The following is a 15,969-nucleotide window of genomic DNA, read 5'->3' on the forward strand; positions in this document are numbered from 1 at the left end:
CACGACCTTTGATCCTTGGCTAATGCCTGTGATTATCAAAATGCCAAAAAATACATGAGATGGATTTGAAGCAAGATCAAAATATTTTAATTGTGGTTTGAGATAATCAAGTATTTTACACAAAAGACACAAATATAAAGGAACCTAATCTTGTAGTTAGTAACTACAGTTATATCATGTAATATTTTGTAGAAATTAATATTTAGCATCATTACTATATGTAATGAAGTTGAAGCAAAACAAATGTGGATGAAATGTGCCAAACCTTAAATTTTGTAACAGTAAAAGAGTTTCAGATTAAATTAATTATGATTACAGTAAACAAAGCTTTTAATCTTTTCTATCCGAGGTGCGGGGCTTCAGTCACATGTGTGTAAAGGCTGCTACTGTACATTGTGAACACAAACTGAAGTGAACCAGAAGTAAAACCAACATGGCTTTGTTCAGCTTTATGTATAAGAGAGGGACGAACCAGTGGCGGATGTAGCAAAGCCACGGGACGTGTGTTAACGAGGTGAGGCGATGGTGGCTTGGTTGCCTGTTGCCATGGTCATGGACTTGGAGATGAGCTGGTTGCCAAGGGCAGCGTTGGACTGAGAGTCCAGAAACTCGGCCATGCTGGAGATCTGGCTGAAGTAGCGTCTAGCCAACATGTGTTTGTGTTCGATCCTGCGGATGAACGTCGCCTCGTATGTCTGAACACAAACGCATACACACAATGGAAGAAGCTTCAGTTTGTGTAACAGCTGGAGTCAAAAGTTGTACAAAGGTTTGTGAAATATGAAAAGTCTTTTTAACATAATTTCAAATGTTGGTGTAGCAACAGTAAACACAGCTCAGCTAAGCATACAGTAATGATATCTTATAAACCTACTGTAGAGGAGGACTCTTCGTCTTAATGTCGGCATTGAGGCTGTTTAGCCTCCACTTCAAAACCACTAAACTAAATAAACACCTACTCCAGTTGTAGACATTTAGATCCAGGCTTCTTAAATCTCACATAAACCAGGGAATATTTTTCCACACACAAGACATTTTAAAATACAGTATTAATAGGTGGTAATAACTGGGTGATGTGGGTCTAATTGTTTATTAACCTTGTGGACATCTTCCACCTCCAGGTGAGCTGAGGTCTCTTCTCTGGACAGCAGAATGCAGTTCCAGGGGCTCCAGTCAATTCCCCGCTCCCAGCGGACAAACACCAGGTTGTAGATGTCACTGCTGCCATGGACGGCTGAGCGCGATGCCCAGACCACTTCCACCAGGTACCGGACATCTTCCACCTGCAGAGACACCAGGCAACACCAGCACTATTAAATCATTTTATAAAATCATCTTTTTTGAAGCAGTTGGATAATTAGGAAAAATTAATTTAAGTGGCAAATATGGTAGTAACAGTCACCTGCAACAGGAAGGGGATCTTTGCTTCCTTGTTGAGCTGCTGCTCATCAGCTCTCAGCCTCTGCAGGATGTTTTTATAGCAGGAGAAGTCATCCCGGGTTCTAGCTATGTTGTCAAGTCTAGTGCAGTCCCGGCATCGACCACTCACTCGGGCGTTGGCGGCTGGGCTGAAGTCAGTGGATCGCAGATATCGCTGACAGCTGCGGCAGAGGAACATGTCGTTCTTCAGCTGGGAGGGATTCTGTGGAACCTGAGAGAGATTTTTATGGAGAAGTGCATTGAAAACACAATGTGAGACAGGTGCATTGTTTTGCTCACCTTGAGCATCTTGGCCACCTCAGGGTTGAATGCTGGTGTTTTGATATACTGGAGGAACAGAGTGGAGATCCTCTTCCTCAGTCCCTCCAGACTGGAGGCCTTAAGTCCCCGAGTCGTTAGGTCTACCTCCCTATCGATCAAATCCACAATGTCCCGGCTCAGCTGACAGTCGTGCTCCTGTCCAACAAAACGTTCAAGTTACCCACTTCTAGTCACCAGGAATGTAAAGGAAAAGCAGTGTGTGAGAGTGTGGGCACCTTGACAGTATGTTTGAGTGTCATCAGGATCTGGTGCCTCTGATCCTGTTTCGCAGTGAACATGTTGATGTCGTTATACAGATCTCGCAACTCTCTCGCTCTGATTGTATGTGGACTGTCCACCTCAATTAGACGACCATCTGCTGTTTTCCACTGATAAGGAGCTGCAGACTAAAATGACACATCAGAATACTGTTACGTACAGTAGTAGTCTACAGATAATAATAGTGCCACTGCTACACTTTATCCTCCATAATAAAATGTTGTCAGTACAACATCTAAACTACTATGTTTATGTCTGTAAGAAGTGCTATTACTACCATAACTTCTAAGTACTGCCAGGTACAGTATATTACCCCAACAACTAAGCCAGCTACAGTACCTGTCCTTTGTCCAAACCTCCTGTGGTATGCTATCCTATCAGAAGTAGATGTACTGCTATGAGTTTTTCATCTCTGTAGCACTGTAGTCTAAAAAGAGAGCTGAAAGCAGAGCAGGAGCAGTGATGTCTGACCTTGTCCAGGAAGTGCCTGATGGTTTTATCATAGTTGTTGTGCTGAACGGCGATGCGGTGGCGTCCTATGGCAGCGATGAGTTGTGTCTCCTGATCTAGTAGTGAGCAAAGAGCTGCCTTCCTCTCAGCTCCTCGCAGGGACGAGTTGATCTTCTGCTCCTCCTCACACCTCCACTCTGACACGTACACAAGGCACACATTTCACATTCTGATTGTGCACCTCCACCTACAGGTGGGACCTCTCGATGGACAGCGCCCACTTTCAGCCTACTTTCCAGAGCGTGGTACAGCAGGTTGAAGTCGTCTCTCTTCTGAGGGTTCATCCAGCGATGGCGGCGGTCTCTCAGCTGCTCTTCCTTCTCCTCAGTCCTCCTTCTCTCCTGTAGGTCCAGCCAAGCTAGGTGTCTGTTTCGCTCTCTCCTGAGTTGTTCCACCCTCTGTTGGGCAAGCCAGCGTCTAGCAAATGACTGAAGACGAATCACCTACAAAAGAAGGATGTTTTTAGCATTTACTATATTGGATTCATTGAATATTGCTGTGGATAGTCTGCCTTTTACCCGCCCTTTGTGCTGTTTAGTTAACTAATGAGACCATAATGTTGCTTTTTATCCAAAACATTAGAACTTGAAAACTAAACACTGCCAGTAAACACACACACATTGTATGAGGATGCTAATCTGAAAAAAATCCAGCAATGCACAGAGAAATCCTGAAGGAAAACCTGTGGCCGCCTGCAACAGTACAGAGACTTGGAATAAGATTTATTTTCCAAAGACAATGAAAGCAAGCAAATGCAGCCAAAGTGTCACGCAAATACAATGTTCTTTTATTGGCCAAGTCAGGGTTTATTTGAGCTGAGAATTTTGCAATAGACTTTAATAAAGCTGTTTATTCACAATTCCCATAACAGAGCCTGTACTGGGACAAACTGCATTATCCAGCTGCGGGAGGCAGATTACAGTAGGTCATATCCACAAAGGCCGATTGCTGTAGTGCTGCTAAAAGTGCATTTACCTGTAGTACATACCAACTTCATTGAGTTAAATGCAAATTACAATCAATTAAAATAGAATTCATGCTATATACAAGTTGTAAACAAAAACAATAAATAAATAATTACCATCTACATAAGATTTTTGTGACTACAACTACAGTATAACATTTTAAAAAGTTACTCACAGCTCTGAGTCTGATGTCATGAAACTCATCTGCACTGAGGTAGGTGCCAGGAGTGAGCAGCTTGTCCTTCATACAGGAGACATAACAGCCGATCCCAGTCATCTGAGTGGAGACGTGAACTGCACACTGCTGAGCCTGAGACTTCAGCTCCACTGTCTGACAGAAACAGAGACAAAAGGCTGAACATAAAGAAGCAAATTTAGATCATCATTGCTCTCTCTAAACACATATGAATGTCTTTTTGTGCTATTAAAATGCCTTCTATACAGTACATCCCCATCTGTTTTTTGTAGAAACAGAGGAGGAGAGATACTGTAAATTCCTTTGCTTTGGTGATCAATGTCCTTCTGTGCAGACAGATTTCTTTAAAGGAGCTGTGTGATGATATAAATGAGCTGTGTACAGTAGTTTAGGATAGCAGGGCGGCTATGTGCAGCTAATGGCCACAGCTCAGGTCACAGACGTTATATGAGGTCCACTGTAACCAAAGAAGCTGGTGAAAAGCATTTTATGTTAAACCAGGGTATTAGACTAGATGCGTATGCGTTAAAACTAATACATTATTGAGTACCTTTTAAAGTCACAAACTTTACCAGAGAGACACTCTCTATCACCTTGCAGTAATTTTGCAGAGAAATGCATCCTGTCATCCTGGCACCACATCTGTTTGAATTACTAACACTAATAAGGAGGAAAGCTTGGATATAAGTGAACTGAGGTTTGGATTTAGGTTTGGATTAGGATCATCCTGGGGCAGTGTTTTGTTACAGTTAATAAGGCTCAAAATCCTGGAACCATTTGTACATGTACAGTATGTACGAAAGCAAACAGCTGTTCACACTGCTGCTGCGTGAATGTGAGCCAATTCTAGAGACTCCATGTCTGTTTTTAGTGTAATACTGAGATTGACATTGAAAATAAATCTTTTGAAATACATTCTCTCCAGCCAACAAACAACCACACTAGTATAGTAACATAGTAAAGGGTCAAAGGTCATTATGTTGCAGCAGCTGATTAAAACAGTTGCCATCACCATAATATACAACATGTTTCCTTATGTGTCAGTTTTTCTTTTCTCAGAAACATGGACAAAAGGTATGATATGACATGGTTCTCCAATACATCACAGTTATAAAAGCAGCCATGTTACCATCACTGATAATAATTGGTGAGCTGCAAAAGGAAATAATAGCTAGTATAAAAAAGAGCAGCAGCAAGCAACACAAAGGGTTTTACTGTGGGGCGTCTATGCTGCGGCACAGCACAGAACAACAGGCACAAACGTCTCATTACTGCAGCTGCATGTCTTCATACATGTGCATCCTTAATGAGCCACCCGCCGTCATTAGGGAGGTAGTGTGTGTGTTAATCCAAGGACAGGGGGAAGCAGGTACCTGCAGGTGGGTGGAGGTGAACGAGGCACATACAACCTCCATCTGACGAGGACCGCAGCCAAAACGCACACCTTTCTGATTAAAGCTGACACCTTCTGGGAAGATGTAACGCCAGCTGCTGCCAGCTCTTCACAGCTTGACACTAAACTGTCAATAATTCACTCTGTAATATTATCTGGTTTTATGACTGATGTTTGTCCCATTTTCCATGTGTGCCACTGTAGTTATTTTAAAAGCTATGAACAATTATATTTATCACTGAGGTACCGACAAACACAGTAGTAATTACCTGAAAATAACAAAAGCTATTATGTAAAATGAAAATACATTGTATGTAAGTATGTAATTTAGATATAAGCCAATTATCTTACAATAATAAATACAACTGCTGTTACTGTAACAACTGCTACGGTTGCTATCAAATACTATGGTGCAGTTCACATCTGGAGAAAAGGGAAGCACAAAAAGAAAAAATTGTAGTAAAGATATTTGTGTGCTTTATGTGTAAGCATCTTTGCTGATGCTATTTTACTAATTTTACTGAATCTTGGTTTGGAAATGTGGAGCAAAGTCTGATGATCAGATGTTGTTCTGTTGTTCTGTCTATGAAGCAAATTTATTGTACATGATCATTAATGATTGTTTTTGTTGCTTCCTATTTTGGCGCACAAAATGTGTTTTGGCTGTATGAGTGAAACAGAGCATGAAAGCAGGTGTCTTACATCCAAAACGTGACAGTCACACGGTTTCTCTGCAAGCTGCCAGATAAACGCTGCAGTTGATCCAGCTACGTTACTTTACTACATGTACAGTGGTCAGGACACTTTGTTCCAGTTTAGATTCTACAATACAAGAGCTCACTGACAAATGCAAGGCAGGAAACTTTGGAAAGAAATGGAATTTTCATTCAAGCCAGTTTCTTATTGTCTAGTACAGATTCTTGTTACATGTAAGAAAACAGTGAAGGTGTGAGGTCTTCCAAGAAGCAGGTGTACAGGGTTTGATGTAAAAGAGTTTTTTTAGGGTTATCCAATAACTTGACATACCTGCTTCTAGGAAGGTAAAAGTTATCAGGGTTCTCAAACTTCCTGGAAAACTGTTACTGTTCTTTAAAGGCAGTGCATCCTCAGTGGTGATCTCAGTCAAAACAATAAAATTAAAATTATTACAGAAACTGGACACTGTTGTACCGCTGCCAGTCACATAACTCAAAAATAACATTGCCTAACAAGCGGCACTTTGCCAGTTTGATCTGGTTGGTGAAACTAATCGACAGGTAAAGATGTCAGTGCTGCTGTTGGCATTCAACTGGAACTAATTTAATCATCTTACATTCACAGTATCTGAGTGTGCTTAATTATAGAAACTAGGGGTGGGTCTATTAAAGGAAAGTATTGTACCTTTTTGTACACATGTTTTTGGCATTACACCCTCCAAGTGTTCAACAAAACTATTTACACCTATATAGTATCCCACATTTCCTCATAGTGACTTTATGTCCCTTCAGATTAAGAGCTGATCTTATTTTATGTTCTGTTCTGTTACAGCACGTTGTGTTATCTTATCACTCTTCTGAGAAACCTGAAACATTGTGTCACAAACACACAAGCTAAAACGTCTGACCCAAAAGCAAGAACAACCAGGAAAGACGTTAAGTAGTTTTTTTTATTAAGAAATAAAAAGCCAACAACTCTGGCACTGTCAACATGTCATATATATGGTTGTGTGTCAGGTTCCAGCAGGACTTTGCTGATACGCAGCTTTGTGATAATGTGAAATAGGACAACAAATCTACAGAAGACCTCTCAGATATCACAGCAAAGGTCATTTTGACATAATATGTGCACTGAAACTGGGAAACATGAGATATCATGGATTCGAAGCTTGGTAGTGTACCTGCGTGTCTCGACTGAAGACCACCACTCCTCTGTCAGGCCTCCTCTTGGGTGCGGTCTGGACAGCAGCGTGGTGGTACACGGCCCCGGTCAGTTGATGTCTGTAGCCACCCAGGAAGGCCTTCTGTTGCCGGGGACGCTCGATCTCCACCACCACGTCCTGAAACACTCCTTCCTCTGAAAGACAGAGAAAATATAACTGAACACTGTTGAAGACTGTTGAACGTAACCTTTGGTGAAGCAGTACAAGCTAAACCTCTATGATGCTGGCGTTGAACTGGTTCATACCTGTTTGGACTCGGACAGTGATGACATCAGGCATGTTGTCAAGCTCAGGGGGGCGAACAGGCCGAAGTGGGTGGGTGGTCGGGTTGGTAGAACTCATTTCCAGCCGGGTGGAGCCGTGAGGACGAACTCCGAGCTCCATCAGACTCCGCTCCTCTTCAACCACTGTTCCTGAAAGGAAAACAGGCAGTCCAGCCTCAGACAACTAATCTAAAACTCTTCATGGAAAATACTCTTTTGAATCATGTTTGGTCATTTGGAATGTGCTAAGTTAGTAGAATTTCATACTTTGATTGACATAAATGTTCAATGGTAATGTGATTAACTAGCTGTAAGTTGTTCATGTAATAAATAAACTTCCAGTGACTTGTAGACTTGTAAAAACAGACACACCATCCAGAGAGATCTGCAGCACCTGTGGAGGGACCCTGAGCTCTGAGGCAAGATGACGCTTCAGCTCCTGGATGCTGAGGCCGATGACGAAAGCCACAGTCATCACATGACCCTCTGGTACCAGCACCACTTTCACTGTAACCATGTAACCACACACACAGGCAACAGTTTGAGTATTTCTTTTGTATGTTATGGAATTTTATTATAAAAGTATATTTCTTAACTTTAACTAGATTTTAATTAGATAAGATTAGTACGATTTGTCAAGAGTTTGCAATCATTCCACTTCTATAAAGTTTTAAACATTTTAAATGTTTCACCACATCATCAGCTGTCTAGACGCTTTGAAGTAGTGGTGGACTCTGCCATTTCCTTCTAACTACTATCTTTATAACAGCTAATAAAACTTTAACAATATATTAATTGATCCTCATTTACTTCAATATAAGGTTACCTTGAAACAGCACATCTCACTTAGTTCACTGTCTACACTTTAGCTCACAAATGCACTGTACACGTTTGTCAGCCCTAGAGTAAACAAGGATCTTTTCTCTGGTATGGTATGTGTGGTGGAATTAGTCAGGTATGCTTTACAAAACTTTATCATTATGTACTGTACTGTACAGTATGTATGTATCGGTAGTGGCGACTCGTGTAATAATTAAATAAACTGCATCTGTGTCTGAAGTATGTCAGGCACAGTCTTTAACAAAGAGACACAGTGTGTATTATTTATAGTGTAACTCTAGTAGAGCAGTAGCAACACAAGCTCTGTGATGGTGGACAGTATATGTAATGTAAATTTGTTTTGCATTTTTGGGATGATCTGACAAACTACATGTGCAGTACATGTACAGTCATGTTGTGGCACCTAAAAAGTTCAGTAAGACAACCAACATCTGAGGGTTTTCCTAATTAGTATGTTTCTAGAACTAAAATTAAATCTGAATATTAGTGACAATGTGTGATTTTGAGATGTGTCATAGTTTGAAAAGTTTTTAATTAATCAAATTCTGAAAACACAGTTAAATAATTTTTATTTTCAAACTTTTATATATTTCTTGTTAAAATCAATCAATTTTTTTTGGATCCTTAATGGTTGTTGCTTTGGCAACAGCGTTTTTTCTGGATATTAACATGAACTCAAATTAGAAAATGTTACTAACATATTATTGTAAAAAAGATTTATGCAGAAGACATTAACATTAATTAAGGTCCAGTTCACGTTTTCTTACCTGTAGCTGTTGAGTTTCTGACATTTTCCATTCCCTGAGACTCTCTGAGCTGCTCAGCATCACTGGGCAGATCAGCCTCACTTTCAGCTTCTTTTACTGCTCCTGACACATCTGTTCAGAAAATCAATATTATCAGTCGCAATAACAAAGGAATCTTGGCAATCAGTGTCACTCCCTCATTGATTTGACTTAATAATCCAGGTCAACCCAAGCATTGTTTTAGGTGAGGGATCGTTGGGATGATCTCACCAGTTTCTATTGCATTTCCATTTTCTCCATCGCTGGTCAGATCAGCCTGGGTTTCAGCGTCACCCACACCCACCGGCCCATCTGTACAGAAACATGAATTATTATTTTAAAAAAAGAGCCTGGTATTTTTGTTTCTTACGCCAGTGGAGACATAGTGAGTCCAGCTGGACTCACCTGGACCCAGCTGGACCCACCTGGACTCACCTGGACCCAGCTGGGCTCACCTGGACCCAGCTGGGCTCACCTGGACCCACCTGGACCCACCTGGGCTCACCTGGACCCACCTGGACCCAGCTGGACTCACCTGGACTGGGTCTGTTGGGCCGCGCTTCCCCGCCATCATTTCCCGGCTCTCTGTCGTCCTCTGGCGTCTCCAGTGCAGTGTTTTCTCCGGGCTCTCCGTTTACCACCAGCTCGTCGCTTTCTTTATGCTGTGACATTGTGATTGTTAGCTAACGAAGGCTAAACTGTAAAGTAGTTAGCAGTTCTAGCTTTCTCAGCGAACTGAAGTGGTGGCCCAAAAAAACTGGTCGGGTCACAGCGGACCACAGCTAAGAAACCGTTTAAACTGCTTCGAATTATTTTTATCCTTCTTATTTTAGCGAACTTTTAGGTAAGCTAGCACATAACAGCTAAATTAGCTTTGCCCGGTCTTTCTAACGTTAGCTAAGTATCCGGGCAACGGGCAAAGTTTAGACGTTTCTATAGCAACCACATGGCGCTGTGCTAAGCAAAACCTTTAGGGGGCGCTGTTATACTCTGTCGTAAATAAGTTTTATTTATTGCAATACTTTAATTTGTTGAATAAACACAACAAACATTTAGAAGCTAAGCTGGAAGAAGACAGAGATAAAGGCATATTTACTAGTATTAAATGCAGCTGGTGTTTGTAATGTTACTGAGCAGAGACTGAAAACCAGCAACTGCAAAAACACAGTTTATAATTAGACAGCAAATCTTTAAAAGCTGCTTGTGTGAGTGTGAGGATGAAAACCAGTCTTATTTTAGTTGTTTTATGGTCTCCCTGTCTGCACACTGTCGTTGTAGAAGCTTTACGTTGAGCTATAAAATGCTCTTTGAATCTCTGAGCCAGAGCAGCCGACATAGTGGCCCCTGTAAAGCTCCACTAATCCACTGCTGGGCATCGGCCGGGTCCCCAGAGGTCACGCAGCAGGCGGACGGCTCACGCTCACGATTTATTAGACAGTGGGTGGTGGGCTGTCATACTTTCTAGATGACATTAAAAAACACAAACACAGACAAGCAACTGCCCGACTAACACATCTGGATGCTCCTGTGTTAAACACAGGCTGATATAGTTCATCCACTTTACAATCAGTGTACAGACGTAGAGCTGGAATCTCTGTTTGTTCCTTTCTCTACTGTCTCTCGTTATATTCTGTTAAACCTAAAATGTACAATGTGTGATGTAATGTGGCAAATTACTCAGGCGTAAGAATTAGAGGCTGAAAAACTGAAGAGTTACAGATTTATGCAGCTGCCAACCAGTGAAACCTGTCCAGATTCTAGTCGGTTTATATAAAAGTCCTTGGATACGACATCAATGAAACAAATCCTTGCAGCCTTCCTGTTCTCGCGTTGACCTCCAAAATCATCATCCATATCCAAGTGGCTGTTTTTGCCAAGAAATTCTCTCAAGGCGTTTGAAAGATATCGTTTTGATAACCTGAACTTTTTTTTTCTGTTGCCTTTGGCCTGAAATGGACAGAAAGAAATGTAGTCATTTACTCTGCAGGGGTGGATGATAATTATCTATGTGTTTAGATTTAATCAATGAGTTGATGTTTTGGAAACTTTGGAAACAAGATGGAAAAATCTGACTATATGACTTAAAAATCTTATCTAAAAATATTTTGAGCAGAAAGGAAATCAACTGGCAGAAACACTGGATTACAGGGATGCCACTGTTGTCTGCTGTTGCCTGGTTGCATAGTTTTCCAGTAGCTTGTCTGTTAACTCAGCCAACAATTCAAATGACATTCAATGTATTGTATCATATTTCCTCAGACAAAGCATCAGAGGAAAAAATAGACCTGATTGGTTTTGCTTTATGCGGAACAATGAATGGCTGCACAAGTCCAGAGCCTAAGTACCAGCAGCATGTGGGATCTTGAATGCAGGATTCCTGCCAAAGGTGGCAAAGACCTGGCTTAACCCACGCAACAGCGCCTGTAACTCGGCTATATTTAAGACCAGCCCTCCCTAGGTTCTCGCAGGCAGGGCTGTGGAGCATCAGAACACTGAAACACACAACACTCTGTGGAATCACTGCAACTGGACCTACAGTATCAGTGTGATCTGGACCCATCAGTGTGATCTGGACCCATCAGCGTGATGTGGACCCGTCAGCGTGAGCTGGACCCATCAGTTTGAGCTGGACCCGACTGGACCCATCAGTGTGAGCTGGACCCATCAGTTTGAGCTGGACCCGACTGGACCCATCAGTGTGAGCTGGACCCATCAGTGTGAGCTGGACCCATCAGCGTGAGCTGCTAACCGTCCTCAAAGGTGAGAATCTTTAGGTGCATCTAAACTGAGAAGACCCAGTACAGTTGTACTGGGCTATGTGTGTTGTGTTGGTTGTCATTAGAGTTTTGTGTCTAAATGTGCCACTACCATGATTCAGTTCACACTAATGTGATGTTTCAGTAAGTAGGATAAACAAATGTTTAATCACTGCTAAGATGCTGGTTGCAGAATGTGGATTTGCATTTAAGACAATGTTGCTTTGCTACATTTGGAAAAACATTTATTAATAATTAACTATCATTATTCAGGATTGTATAAGTTACTGTTATTTAGATGTATTTGTTAATAGCGTGTGATGTTTTTTAACTGGAGTCTTGTAGATCCTTCATGCAGTGATGAACACCTATGATGACAGTGAAGAGGAGCTCAGTGACCACATTGTTCAGCTCAGCATTCAAGATGCCTGTCAAGATGTTTTCCTGAAATCTGCAGCCAGGTCCAGTATGAAAACCAACACTGAACCCCACTCTCCTCTGTGAAACACCTTCAAAGCTGCTGACGGTTCTGTGCTGCTCTGCTCCTGACTCTTAGTTTAGCACCAGTGACGGATGAAAACCTGAGAGTCCTGGCTGCCATTGAGCAAGGTACAGTAGGAAGGCCTCACAGTGGAAATACCCTCGTTTCTTCTTGGCGTGTCCTTCAGCATCCTTTGGCTTGTCTCGTTGTCATGGTAACCAGGCCAGGTCTCAGTGCTCAGGGAGATGCTGACACACAGCTGGGCCTTCAGGGAGCGGGACGCTTGCGGCTGGCTTCCTCTCCATCGAGCCGCGTCCCAGCCGGTGCTGGAGGTTCTGGAGGCCGTTGTGAGACGTGAGTACGCTGAGTTAGAAAGTTACAGATTTACTTTATGAATAGTTCTTATTGTTGCTCCTCTGACCTAACGAACTGGTGATGGATGGAGCAACAGCACGTTTGACCAGCTGGGGGCAGTAGAACCTGTTTACGGTGGTGTTAACTTTGTAGAGCAGCTCAGGTTCAGCTAATGGGCGTATTCTACACAACAAACACACATACTCATTAAACTCTGATCTATGCAGCTATATCCTCATCTCACTGGTTCTGACTGTAAATAAAGGTGACTTTAAGGTGACAACATATTTCAATTTACTGAAAATCAATATTGCCTCCCAGCTGATAACGGCTGCTGTTGGCAGGTCTCTTGTTCTGAAATAACCTGTGATGTTGTTCTCTGTGCATTCAGCCTGGAGGTCAACCAGCACTATGACCACAGCTCACTGGGTCACCTGCCCAGTTGTCCCAGCTGTCAGTGTGGCGTGAACTCTCTGACCCCCTGCGTGTTCCCTGTTTCTTTGTCAGTGGCAGCTCAGGGTCTGGGTCTGGACGGGAGGACGACCGTGGGAGGGGAGACGGCGCTCACCCTGGCCGTGAGAGCCGGGCTGGTGCCAAACGTGAAGTGTCTGCTGGTGCACGGCGCTTCGCCTCACAACACCAACAGCAAGAACGAGTCACCGCTGCTGCTGGGTAAGACTGGGTGAACATGTAGATGATGGGGAGGCGGGACCCGTCCAAGGCCCAGACTGAGTCAAAGGGAGCTAGAATTATTGTACAAAACCCAACCAGATGTCAAGATGCTGCACAGCAGATTATAATATTACAAATTAAATTGAAATGTTGGCTTTGAACAGAAATCATTTAACTTTAACCTACCACGTCCCCAGCGGTGAGGGCCGCCTCCTACCAGATGACGTACACTCTTGTGGCTCACGGCGCCTGGGTGGAGCAGGTTTGCAGGAAGAAGTGGACGGCCATGCACGAGGCGGCCAAAGTGGGCAATGTGGACATCCTGATGCTGTTGCTTAGGAACGGCGGGCGAGTGAATCAGAAGGACGTGACGGGAGTGACGCCGCTTGCTGTGGCTGCAGAGCACGGACACTTCCACATCACCGAGATCCTTCTGAGCTGTGGTCAGTCTGGAAAACCAGCCAGTAATATAACAGTGTGGTTACCACGTCCTACCTCCACCATCTTCCTTCCTCAGGGAGCAAAGTCAACTCTCAGGCCTGTAATGGAGAAAGTGTCTTGCTTGATGCAGCAGGGTCAGGAAACACTGCCTGCATTCAGCTGCTTCTGGACAACGGCGCCAACCCCAACCTGCCCAGCATCACCGGACACCTGCCCGTCCACAAGGCAGCGTACGCCGGACACTACGAGTGAGTGGGTCGATGCAGCCAGTGGAGGAGCTGGTGGACATTTGACAGCACAATAAACTGCAAGGATGAACAGCAGAGACAGGAAAGGTCTTAGTAATGAACAGTAATGATCTAAGAGATGCATCAGTACAGAATGTATGTATTCTAAGCAAAGCAGAGAGAGTCCGGGAGTCAGGAACAGAGGAAACATCTGCTAGATCTGGCAGAGCACTGAGATAAGTACTGGTGACTAAATACACTGTGTGATTATGTGATGAGGAGCAGGTGGCTGCTCAGGTGATGCATAGCAAAGGTGACATGGAGCACAGAGGAACAGAAATGACTACAAATTAAACCGGAAATAGCTGAAAAGAAACTCAAAATATGACAGATGTCAAAATATGACAAGAATATAAGAGGATATTGTCTCCTTTTCAAACACTGGTGTGACTTGTGTTTTATTTCCTGCAGCGCTCTGAAGATGCTGATACCTCTGACCACAAAGAGGGCCATTAAAGAGGCAGGCCAGAGCCCGGTCCACTCAGCTGCAGAGGGAGGTCAGATACGCTGCTTGCAGCTCCTGCTCAACCACGGCTTCGACGTCAACTATCGCATGAACACCCGAAACTCGGAAAACTACCGGGACATGAGGCGGAGCGCGCTGTACTTCGCCGTCTCCAACGGGGACGTGGAATGCACCAAACACCTGCTGGCGGCCGGGGCGAAGACCGACCTGGACCCACTGTGCTGCCTCCTGGTGGCGGTCCGGTCCGGCCGCTACGAGATCGTGAAGCTGCTGCTGGCGGCCAAAGCTGACGTGAACTGTTACTTCACGGTGGTGAGCGACACGGTGTTCCCCACGGTGCTGCAGTACTGCCTGAAGGACGAGGTGATGATGAGGCTGCTGCTCAACAACGGCTACAAGGTGGAGAGGTGCTTTCTCTGTAACCATGACAACGCATTTGATGCTACAGATGAGATGGAGGCAAAAATTCCAGTGAGTTCCAGCTAATACAGTTTTTTTACTTAATAATACAGGTTGTTAACTTTTATAAAAACATCAATAACCTGAGGGTCCATCCTCTCCTCAGTTCTGTGAGTTCATGAGTCTCTGCTGCCTCATGCATCTGTCTGGGAGTGTGGTCCGGATTCTGCTGGACTACGTCAGCCACATCCAAATCTGCTCTAAACTCAGACTCATCCTGGAGAAACAGAAAGAGTGGCCTGAAATATGTGGAATTCTCAGTGAGTTCATTTACAATATTTAGTCTGTACTCATCATTAAATAAGGGGAAGCAGATGAAGCCCTACCTGCAGACAAACAGACTGTAAATAAAGGATTGTAATTTTAAAGTAACTATTGTTGACATAAACACTAGAGGCACTAGCAGCACTTTGCCCTAAGTTACTAAGTAAGTAACTTTTTAAAACTTTTTTACTTAATGTATGAATTAAGTTAAATAATTCTCAACCTTGCTCTCCAGGTAATCCTCGCTCCCTCAGGCATCTCTGCAGACTGGAGATCAGAAAGCGTTTGACCCTGAAGAGACTCAAAAACCCAGAAATTATGAACTCACACGTGTTCCCTCCCAGACTGAGGAGCTTTATTCTGTACCAGGAACTCGACCTCTACAGCCAGGACCAGGAACGTATCATGTAACAATCATGCAGACGTCCTGCTGATTTGGATTTTTTTCAATGTAACAATGTAACGTTTTACACTCTTTTATAAAGAATCCAAATTGTTACAGAACAGAAAACATGAATAAAATACAATTTTTTTGAAATCTTTGAAAAGTCAAATGCATTTTTGTGACTGCTGTTTACTTTTTGTCCCACGTTCAAAGTCCAGTTGCTGAAAATTACAGTGTTCAAGCTGAAAACAAAATGACTGTTCTCAGCGTGGAGCCATTGAAACGGTCAACTGTGCTAAATGAGCTGTTTGACCACGTCACATCAAAGCCAAGATTTCAAAAGGTCAGAATCTGGAAACCCAGGAATCATTTGGGTCTTTAAACATCCTCAGGATTTCACAATGCTCTCAGTGATTGTTTGTCCAACTGCACATGAACTGATCTTTGTATGAAAACCTCATTTTCTGACGTGAGAAATACTCTGAAATATTCATGTGTTGGCTGCTAATATTCAT

The 15,969-nt window shown here is 43.1% G+C and overlaps 2 protein-coding genes across 5 annotated transcripts; one reads left to right on the forward strand and one right to left on the reverse strand.

Moving 5' to 3' along the window:
* Positions 1–64: 64 nt before the first annotated feature.
* Positions 65–9,795, reverse strand: iqub (IQ motif and ubiquitin domain containing). 2 transcript variants are annotated; one of them, XM_029154749.3, is made up of 15 exons: positions 9,425–9,795; positions 9,121–9,201; positions 8,872–8,982; positions 7,637–7,771; positions 7,247–7,414; positions 6,960–7,135; positions 3,670–3,825; positions 2,762–2,972; positions 2,491–2,666; positions 1,977–2,147; positions 1,720–1,896; positions 1,550–1,651; positions 1,403–1,462; positions 1,098–1,283; positions 65–695 (listed from the first exon to the last, which is right to left on the reverse strand). In XM_029154749.3, the coding sequence occupies exons 1-15, from the start codon at positions 9,558–9,560 to the stop codon at positions 507–509; spliced, it is 2,235 nt and encodes a 744-aa protein (XP_029010582.1). In that variant the 5' UTR covers positions 9,561–9,795; the 3' UTR covers positions 65–506. The 2 variants fall into 2 exon arrangements, with proteins under 2 accessions (XP_029010582.1, XP_029010580.1); XM_029154747.3 differs by having other exon boundaries at positions 1,403–1,651.
* A 171-nt stretch (positions 9,796–9,966) lies between these two features.
* Positions 9,967–15,607, forward strand: LOC114857856 (ankyrin repeat and SOCS box protein 15-like). Of its 3 annotated transcripts, none has more exons than XM_029154750.3 (10): positions 9,967–11,649; positions 11,983–12,106; positions 12,202–12,254; positions 12,349–12,480; positions 12,988–13,152; positions 13,350–13,595; positions 13,670–13,841; positions 14,292–14,817; positions 14,912–15,065; positions 15,305–15,607. In XM_029154750.3, the coding sequence occupies exons 2-10, from the start codon at positions 12,006–12,008 to the stop codon at positions 15,478–15,480; spliced, it is 1,725 nt and encodes a 574-aa protein (XP_029010583.1). In that variant the 5' UTR covers positions 9,967–11,649; positions 11,983–12,005; the 3' UTR covers positions 15,481–15,607. The 3 variants fall into 3 exon arrangements, with proteins under 3 accessions (XP_029010583.1, XP_055365597.1, XP_055365596.1); XM_055509622.1 differs by having other exon boundaries at positions 13,724–13,841; XM_055509621.1 differs by having other exon boundaries at positions 11,991–12,106.
* The last annotated feature ends 362 nt before the right edge of the window (positions 15,608–15,969 follow it).

Source organism: Betta splendens, chromosome 6 (genome assembly GCF_900634795.4).
Source record: "Betta splendens chromosome 6, fBetSpl5.4, whole genome shotgun sequence".
NCBI classification, from domain to species: domain Eukaryota; kingdom Metazoa; phylum Chordata; class Actinopteri; order Anabantiformes; family Osphronemidae; genus Betta; species Betta splendens.

What these genes read in the sequence shown, in the direction of transcription:
- LOC114857856 (XM_029154750.3), top strand. Translation starts at nt 12,006, where the DNA reads ATGAACACCTATGATGACAGTGAAGAGGAGCTCAGTGACCACATTGTT. An exon ending in TTCCTGAAATCTGCAGCCAG is followed by an intron (nt 12,107 to 12,201) that starts GTCCAGTATGAA and finishes CCTGACTCTTAG; the next exon opens with TTTAGCACCAGTGACGGATG. An exon ending in GCGTACGCCGGACACTACGA is followed by an intron (nt 13,842 to 14,291) that starts GTGAGTGGGTCG and finishes TATTTCCTGCAG; the next exon opens with CGCTCTGAAGATGCTGATAC.
- iqub (XM_029154747.3), bottom strand. Translation starts at nt 9,560, where the DNA reads ATGTCACAGCATAAAGAAAGCGACGAGCTGGTGGTAAACGGAGAGCCC. An exon ending in TGGAAATGCAATAGAAACTG is followed by an intron (nt 8,983 to 9,120) that starts GTGAGATCATCC and finishes TTTTCTGAACAG; the next exon opens with ATGTGTCAGGAGCAGTAAAA. An exon ending in GCTGTACCACGCTCTGGAAA is followed by an intron (nt 2,667 to 2,761) that starts GTAGGCTGAAAG and finishes TGTACGTGTCAG; the next exon opens with AGTGGAGGTGTGAGGAGGAG.